Here is an 8,742-nt window from a genome sequence, read left to right as displayed (position 1 = left end):
TGAGAGAATTTGCCAATCTCAAAAACCTTCTACACCCCAATCACATACCCACATTCACATCCATTCCACCTCCTCCTCTTCTCTTTCACCCCCTCCAAGAGAACCGAGACTATGAGGCGCAAAGTTATTGCTCAAAAATCTTCTGGAAGAAGGAAGAGCGAGAAGGTGAAGGAGCCTAGCATTGAAGAGGAAGTAGAGGAGTCTCATACCTCACCTTCTCCATCATCGCCGAAAAGAACCTCTCCACATGCATCCGGAAAGAGTTCCAAGAAGACGAAGGGTTTCGAGTTCCATGAGACCAGAGAACCCGCAAACCTTGGGTCAATGGAGTTCAAGAACAAGTTTCACAAACAACACTCACATTTCGATCCTTCCAGGTTCTCTACGTGTGCTGCTTTTGAATTCCACAATGACGTCCTAGAGAAACGGCATTTGTGTCTCTCTTATCTAGTGAATCTAAAATCTCTGGCATCCAAAGGACTCGATTTACAGCCCATGTTTGAAGGTCTTAAATGGTCACCTCTGCTTCATATTCATAAAATGGTGTACCCAGGGCTGGTTAGGCAATTCTATGCAAATCTAAGGTTTATTGATGGCAGCCTTCACTCTTATGTGAAACGGGTTCAAATCATATTGGATTCTGAAACAATCTCTTTTGCCCTTGGATACATTGATGAAGGGCCAAAGGTTTATATGAGTGATAAATGGGACTCACATGTGGGAGTTACATACAAGCAAGTGATTCATCAAATCTGTGAAAATCTGTCTGGCCTAGATGGAACTGTTCCGACTCATAAGGCTTTGGGTCCAACTAACTCTCTGCTGCATCGCATCATAACTCACATTCTCACTCCTCAAAGTGGTTCTCACAACAGGGTAACTGTATCTGATTGTCTCATAATATTTGCTTTAGTTACTTCAACTCCTATTTCATTTAGCTATATTATGATTCGTCACATGTGGGAGTCTGTGAAAAGTACAAAAAAGGCCAATCTACCTTATGGAATGTTTCTTACATGTATTTTTGAGTACTTTAAGGTAGATTTAACCAATGAGGATGTAGAGAACCGTGTTTCCATGATTAGAGCAGGCGGAGCTGCAAAAAGAGGAAAGAAATCTGATGATGACTTTGAAGGCCGTCCAGAATCCTCAAAGACGACTGGTTCCCTCAGAGAAATTCTCACAGAATTCACCAATATGTCCGATCTCATGGTTCAATTTCACAAGTCTGCCCGCAAACTTGCTTATGAGAATGAATTGGCATGGAAGAAATGTCAAGAGAGGGTCAGTCTTATGTTGGAAAGTCTTGAAAAAGAAGCTGGCAGTGATGGTGCCGAGGAGGAACCTTACTTTAATCTCTTTGATGATTAATTTTCTGGTTACTATTTGATATTGGCACAATTTGGCTCAATTAGCTCTTTTGTTTTTTGTTAAGGTTGCAATTGACAATAGCTACCTAGGTGATACTTTGATGACACCATTTGATTATGTTTTGGACTGTTATATGGCATATTCTGTTTTCTATAACAATGTTTTGTGCAGGTGCCCCCATGATGACAAAAGGGGGAGGAATTTAAGGTTCCAAAATTGAAATTGGAACGAAACAGGGGCTGCTGAAAAACAAGGGAACAGGGGTTGAAATTTTCAAATTGAAAATTCATGATCACCCTTGATCAAAGAATGCATGTTGATATTGCATTTGTTGTTCAAAACTGTTCTTAGTCTATCATGATTAGTTAATTGTCATTTGGCATTTGGTTTATAATTATGTTAGATTTAATGAGAAGCCCAGCTGTTGATTAATCATTGATAAAACTTGTTATATTGAAAACTTATTTTTGGCAGTTCCTTTAAACTATGTAATAAAACTGCCCTGTTTGGTTGCTCAAATACTTTTCCATCATTTTGTTTTGCTCTGATATCTTTAAGAGGAAAGGATTTGAAAAACATTTTGATATTTTTTGTATGAAATAGTTTGAGCAGTAAATCAGTTTATGATATCAAATGAGTTTTGATTATCAATTAAAACTGCTCATAAATCAAGCATTTAGCATCATAAAACATGCTAAATAACATTGTTGCTTGTAGCTTGATTTAAAATGTTACAGGTTAGTGCTTCCCATGGTAAAATAAGCATACATCAAGGGGGAGCAATGTGACATTTAGAAAGGGGGAGAAATTCAAATTCAAAGGGAGTATTCTTTACTCTATCTCCAAATTTCTTTCCATTTCAATTTTAATAGTGTTTGTCATCAAGGGGGAGATTGATGAGTTTGGAAAACTCTTGTTTAAATTTGATGATGATCAAACATTATTAAAATATTTAATTACAAAATTATTAATTTAATCTTAATTCATATTTGCTTAATTAATAATTTTGTTGTGTAGATTTCATCTTGGGCCGGAAAATAAAGATGTTGCTAGCCCAAATCAAAAAATCAGCCTTGCTACAAGTTTCCTATCAAATGGCTGAATTGTTGTTTTAATGGGCCAAACTCAATGATATTATAACCAAGCCCATACTTAACTTTGATGAATGCTTCCTATGCTTGATCCGCTACACAACTCATCAGGAAAGCAAATGTTAACCAAATGGGCCAATTTTAATTTCAATGTTACAAGCCCAAATTCTATTAAGTGATGAATGGTTCCTACCTTGGTCCGAAACCAAAGAAAAGTGAAAGCAAAGTGCTTCCAACGGAACCAAGCCTTAACCATGTGATGGATTTCAAAATCTATTACATTGTTAATTAATGCATGGGGAACATGAGAGAGAAAAGTTCATCTGAATTGATTGATGGGTGTAATGACTACATGCCACTCTAAGCTAGGGAAGTAAAAGCAACTTTCACCAACTAATTGGTTTATTACATTTGAATTGCTTTTGTTTCAAGCTGTTTATTTTCTCTCATCTCTCTCTTCTTTTCGGTCAATATCCAGAAAATAAAGGAAGCCATGGAAGCTACATGGAGCTACCGAAATGAAGTTGCATGCATCAAGACCATCAAGCTAATGATGGCAAGAAAACATACTAAAATAAAAATGAGCTGTGGCTAAGATACTTACCAAATGTGGTTAGATTTGGTGAGGTTATCTTGAGCTTTGCATGCTCAAAAAGGAAGAAAAAGATCTCGGCCAGCAAGGGAGATTCTTGAAGCATGGCTTGTCTTTGATTCTGCTCAACCACCACAGGGAGTAGCTAGAGTGGCGAAGTGATGGTTGAAGGCAGAGATTGAAGCAGATGAAGTCATCATCATCATGAAGCATCAAGGGCCAGAATTCCATCTTGGAGAGCAAGCCAAGGATGGAGAGCTCGGATTGATGAAGGGTGATGATCAAGAAAGGACTAGAGGTAATTGCATGTTGGTTAATGCATGGTTATCTCTTCTCTCTCTATGTGGCCGAACCGGTTTTGTTGAAGGAGGAAGAAGTTGGTTCGGTTTTGGCTTCAATAAGTGGAGGCTCCCCTCTTCTATATTAAGGGTGGACAGTCACTGTTTGAAGCAAGGAGAAAATTTGAGAGTGCAAGGCACAGAGTTCTCAGAGCTACCTGAGCTAACAGTTTTTTTTCTTCTCCTTCAATGTATTCAGTTTTGTATTTTTCTGTTTAATTTTGTCATGTCTTGAGTCTCATGGTAAAAGGCAAACAGTGAGGTTTGTATGAAAAAGCCATAGAGCGGAAAAAGGCAGAGAGTGCAAAATTAAAGGAAAAAGCCATAGATGTCTTAGAGTTCCTTTGTTCATCTATGTTGTGTTTCATGATTCTGTGGGAATCCCCTTGTAAGTTGGGTTAGCACTTTACAAGTTGTAATCAGATTGATTATAGTGAAATTCCATCATGTTTGTGATGGAGACTGGATGTAGGCTGCACTGCACTTAGCAGCTGAACCAGGATATATCTGGGTGTAATCTTCAACTCTTCTCTCCTACATTTCTATTTCTACTGCACAGGAGCAAAAACTAATATTATCTCGTGCCAAGTGACGAGACAAAAAGAAAAGTCTCGTGGCAAGGGACGAGACAAAACAAAGTTGCTCGTGTCCAGTGACGAGCAAAAACAGAAAAGTCTTCTCTGAAGGTCAGCAAGTGTTAGCATCGAAAAAGGGGGCTAAGATTCAACCCCCCTTCTCTTAGCCACTGAAACCATCAATTTGTTTGTTTGCCTTCAAAATGTGTTTATTGTCATAAAATTTATGTGTTTATCGGGAAAAAAAAATGTGTTTGCTTCCTATGTATGTTTCTTTTTAAAACAATTGTTTGTTTATCTTAAAAAAAATTTATTTTTTATCATTATAAATTTTCGTACTATCATCAATAAATTTCTGTGTTCGTTTCTTATGTTTTTCTTAAAAAATTTGCATGTTTATCTAAACAGATTTTATTTAGCGTCCCAAATTTTCTATATTTGGCATAAAAAATTCTTTTTTTCTTTCTTTCTTATACATTTTCTTCTTATTTTTTCTAGTCTCACTTCTTTTTTTCACATATGTTTCATAAAATTTTTAAAAATATACAAATAAAAGAGATAGAAGACTCAAAAAAAGAAGATGCAGAACAAGTATAACAAAATTTGGTTACATTTCGTTATTTAAAAACTTAGCTGCCCAACATTTCAGAATTACAAAATGGCCACAAATAGACCAAAAAAATTCGTATTAAATTATAGGCATTTTCGGCTATTATGCTTTTTACATTTTGGTATAAAACTGTATGATGTTTTCAAATTGGATAGCAATGAATAAAAAGATGAACAAAAAAAAGTTGGACACTATAAATGCCGATTCTGAGCCCATATTGGTAGAAGGCGCAATGTATGACCCCAAAAAACTAGAAAGAAACTTATATTTTTCAAGTTGTGAACATAAATTCCCAAAGAGAACAATTAGGGAACCAAAAGCATATCAGCCAAAAATCAGCCAAAATGTGTTTGGGTTCCATGAAAAATTGGGTTTTGGTTTGTGCTCCGTGATCTCAGAAGCGGTTTTCAAACATATTATTCAAGAAATGATTTTAATTAAACGATTTTGTTTACTTTTTGGCTGGTCACATTTTGGTTCCATATACTTTTCCATTCCCAACAGAGAAAAGGCTGTGAACATAATAAATAAGAAAAATTTATTCATCTACTTAAAAAGGATAAATTTTTTTAACAAAACTGCTCACATAAGTACACAAGCAGAAAAAATATCTGTATTTCAGTTAGGTTTGTTTTTCGCAGAAAATAAAATACAATTCTTCTTTTTAGTGATTAAGAGGTGTTCACAGTTAATCATAGTGATTACTTTTTAATAAAACAAAATAAAATCAGTGAAGTGGATAAAACAAAAAGGAAACGGGTTAAAAATACATGTTACCCCCTCCGAACAGAAAACTATATATAAAAGATGCGATGACTGTGCAAGTGATATATTATTCTATTTCTTTATAAGGACAAGTGATGTTGTTATTGAAGCTAATAATATAACAAAATTACAATTTTATTGTGTATCAACTGTTTCGGCCTCCAAGGCTTACTACTGCTTTATTCTACCTGCCTAATTGTCTATGTGTAACTGTAACTTATTTATTCTCTTAATCTTCTTTTGATGCAGATCAAATCAAAAGTAGACAAAACTAAAAGCTAGTGTTGGTTAAATTAAATTTGTGTCACTTGGTTTGCATGGATTAGATTGAAGGGAAGAAAAGTGGAGTGGAATAATCTGTTTGAAGCTTCCCTGCGACGATTCTAACTTTGCTCATCTTGTGTTCACACCAATGCAACTGCGCTTCGCTCAACTCCTTCATTCTCAGCACCCTCGACACCACCTTCAAGTCTATCATTGCCATTAACACATCCATCTCTTCTTCTTCACCCTTTCTAAGCTTTCTCCTCCTCAACCCAGCATCCTTCACCTTCTTCCTCTTCTGAACCTTGCTTACATCTTATACGTTAGCACTTGTTTGATTATGTAAAATATTATATGCACAAAATTTGTGTATAAACATATGATGTGACATTTAACTCATATTCTATATAGATAACTGATTTCGTAACTTAATTTTAATGCAATATATCATATTAATTAATTGAATTTAGAATTGGGAACTTGCCTTTTGATTAACTTTCTTGATTAGGCGGAGGAGTGTTGGATCAACCGTGATTCTCCGATTTCTCCAAAAGTAAGCAGCCACCATCTGACACGGTTTCTCTTTGTCAGCCTTTAAAAACTTCATGAATGTTCGGATCCCATCCTCCATTATCTTCAGGAATGACGCTGATGATATTCTACTCTCCATACCCCCATGCTTTTCATCATTCTCCCAATCTTTCATTTTCAATCAAAACAATTCTTCTTTAATTTAACTATTAAATTAAATTCAATCATGCTAGATGAATACCAGAATCAACCGCTAGAGTTAAATTATATGTATATTTATATACAAATACATAAAAACTGATTTTTGGCATGCATATAACATATTTGAGTTAAGTTAAAATTAATCTAGATACTATCATATATACCTGGACATTGTGGGACTAGAAGCAATTTTGGTGCCAAGAGCCTCATCCTAGCATAAATCTCTGGTCTTCTGCCATGTTCAAAGGGCTCATTCTCAATGTATCTCTGCAGCAATACCTGAAATTGCTGGAATTGCTGTGCTGTGCTGGCAGGACAACCGCTATCAGCCTCGTGGCGCCAGCCGTGTTTCGATTCAAAGTTTTTGTAGTTCCAATTAAGAGCTTCCCATGTTAAGCAAATCTGTGCAACATAAGCGGCCTCTAGTTCACCATATGGGTTATTGTGACCTATATCACCTGCTTTCTTCTTCACACTTGATGCAATACGCTCTGAAATTGATCTTGGAGAGGCTTCCATGGATCTTAAATACTCTGAAGATGGATTAGGCAACTATGTTAATGAATTAAACCCTATAAATTTAATAATTATGGATGATGTATTGTTACCTGTTTCCTCAAGTTTCTGTGCACTAATTCTGTCTAAGAGGGACATTTCTTCATCATATTTTTGGAACAAAGTATATGATTCCCACTTGGGGCAACTTCTTCTAGATGATGAAGACAATGCTTCTTCTGTCTCAGAATCCTTGAAATGAATGGAGCTCCTCCATTCAGAGGAGACCCTAGGTGTAGAACTAGAACCATCAATGCACGAATCACCATCATCATCATCATCATGATGCTTATCTTGAATAGTCAGCTTCTTATCTTGGAACTGATGGGTTGGATCAAAAATAAAGAACCTATCATCCCTGGTGAGCTTTGCCTCCTGCACCTTCTTATTCTTTATTGTTCTTCCAACACAAACACGTTCATCTGCTGAAAGTAACATTGTAGCATCAGAGATGAAGCACAAATGTGAGATTGTGAGTGTGGAATGATGTGTGAAATTAAGATATACCTTGGGAGTTTTTGTTACATTTATATGTGTTCATGGTGATAGTAGAGGTTGGTCTGCTTGCAAATGAGACAGAGTTTGAAACAGAATCAGCATTTCTTCCTATAAATTCTGAGTCTTGTTCATTCAAGCTCTCTCGGGGGGTTGCAAACTCTTCAGAATGAGAACAATGCTGCTTTTTCTGAGGCTCCTCAAACAAAAGGGTTTCCCTGCCATGGATTGAGTCTGCAGATGATGCTGCTACATGATCTCTCACCTTCTCAGCATGGTGACCATATCCTTGTTGCGCTTCTTCTTCTTCGTCGTCTTCAGAAAACACATATTCATATTGCTGATCTCTGCAACATTATTTTAATAGGAACGTGTAAGAATGCGTAGGATAAAAGGGATATATATAAATAACAAGAAAAACAAGAGCATGCAGGTGGAACTAACAAGACCTTTGGATTAAGGGGAATCTGCCAGTGAAGGTTGAGAAGGTGAGGAGAAAAATAGCAAGGGAAAAGAGGAAGAGGAAGAGAAGCTGAAAAGAGACTGAGACATGGTTGAGGAGAAGATGGAAATAGCCTGAGGCATAATTGAAGACTCTAAGAAGAAGTTCTTCTTTGGAACATGTCATTTTCTTTGTCGTTAATAATTGCTTCGGACAACAAAGTAATTAAGACACTGATGGCAAAGTATGTCCTCATAGAAAAGTAGTCTTCGCTTGCTTTAGTAACGTGTATGTATGCTTCTTCGCCAACATGGTCTTACTCTTACAAACCATTACTCTCACTATAATATCTCATTCATAATGTTTATACCCTCATCATGTTCCCAATCATCATCAGCCTTAGCTTGAATATCAATGGTACACATTGGAATCCTCCATTTTAACTAGTAATGAGAAATGTTTTTTGGATTTTTTTATTAATATTAGAATTTAGAATTTAAAATTTTAGATTTAGAATTTTTTTAATATTGGCCAAATATTGGTTAAAAATAATAAGTTTGATTGATCATGTAACATTGTTTTAAAGTAATTTTACATAAATTTTAAGTATATTTGTAAGTAGATGAGACTGTTCAATTTATTTTATCTATTAGAATGTGAATTTATATAACATAATTTTTTGATGTATTTATCTATTTTTTTTTAAATATTATCCAAATTTATATTAGAAAGTAGAAGTATCTCATTATTCCGTAACAGTTATTAATTAAACAATAATAAACCGTTGGCTTAAACATATATAGTTGCGATATTAATTTACAAGAGATACTTGAGAAAGAAGAAAGCTAAGTGAGATCACATTATGGAGGAATCTTTGATATTATACTTTTCATGGAAAGAACGTAAGTGTTG

The 8,742-nt window shown here is 35.5% G+C and overlaps 1 protein-coding gene across 1 annotated transcript; it reads right to left on the bottom strand.

The window, feature by feature from the left end:
• Positions 1-5,390: 5,390 nt before the first annotated feature.
• On the bottom strand, positions 5,391-8,170 carry LOC112738150 (uncharacterized). The gene is made up of 6 exons (XM_025788466.3): positions 7,838-8,170; positions 7,401-7,735; positions 6,947-7,315; positions 6,503-6,871; positions 6,091-6,305; positions 5,391-5,904 (listed from the first exon to the last, which is right to left on the bottom strand). The coding sequence occupies exons 1-6, from the start codon at positions 8,014-8,016 to the stop codon at positions 5,665-5,667; spliced, it is 1,707 nt and encodes a 568-aa protein (XP_025644251.1). The 5' UTR covers positions 8,017-8,170; the 3' UTR covers positions 5,391-5,664.
• Between the last annotated feature and the right edge of the window lie 572 nt (positions 8,171-8,742).

This window comes from Arachis hypogaea, chromosome 13 (assembly GCF_003086295.3).
Source record: "Arachis hypogaea cultivar Tifrunner chromosome 13, arahy.Tifrunner.gnm2.J5K5, whole genome shotgun sequence".
NCBI lineage: Eukaryota > Viridiplantae > Streptophyta > Magnoliopsida > Fabales > Fabaceae > Arachis > Arachis hypogaea.
Note: the sequence above shows the minus strand (reverse complement) of the source record. Positions and strands in the feature narration are given on the sequence as shown.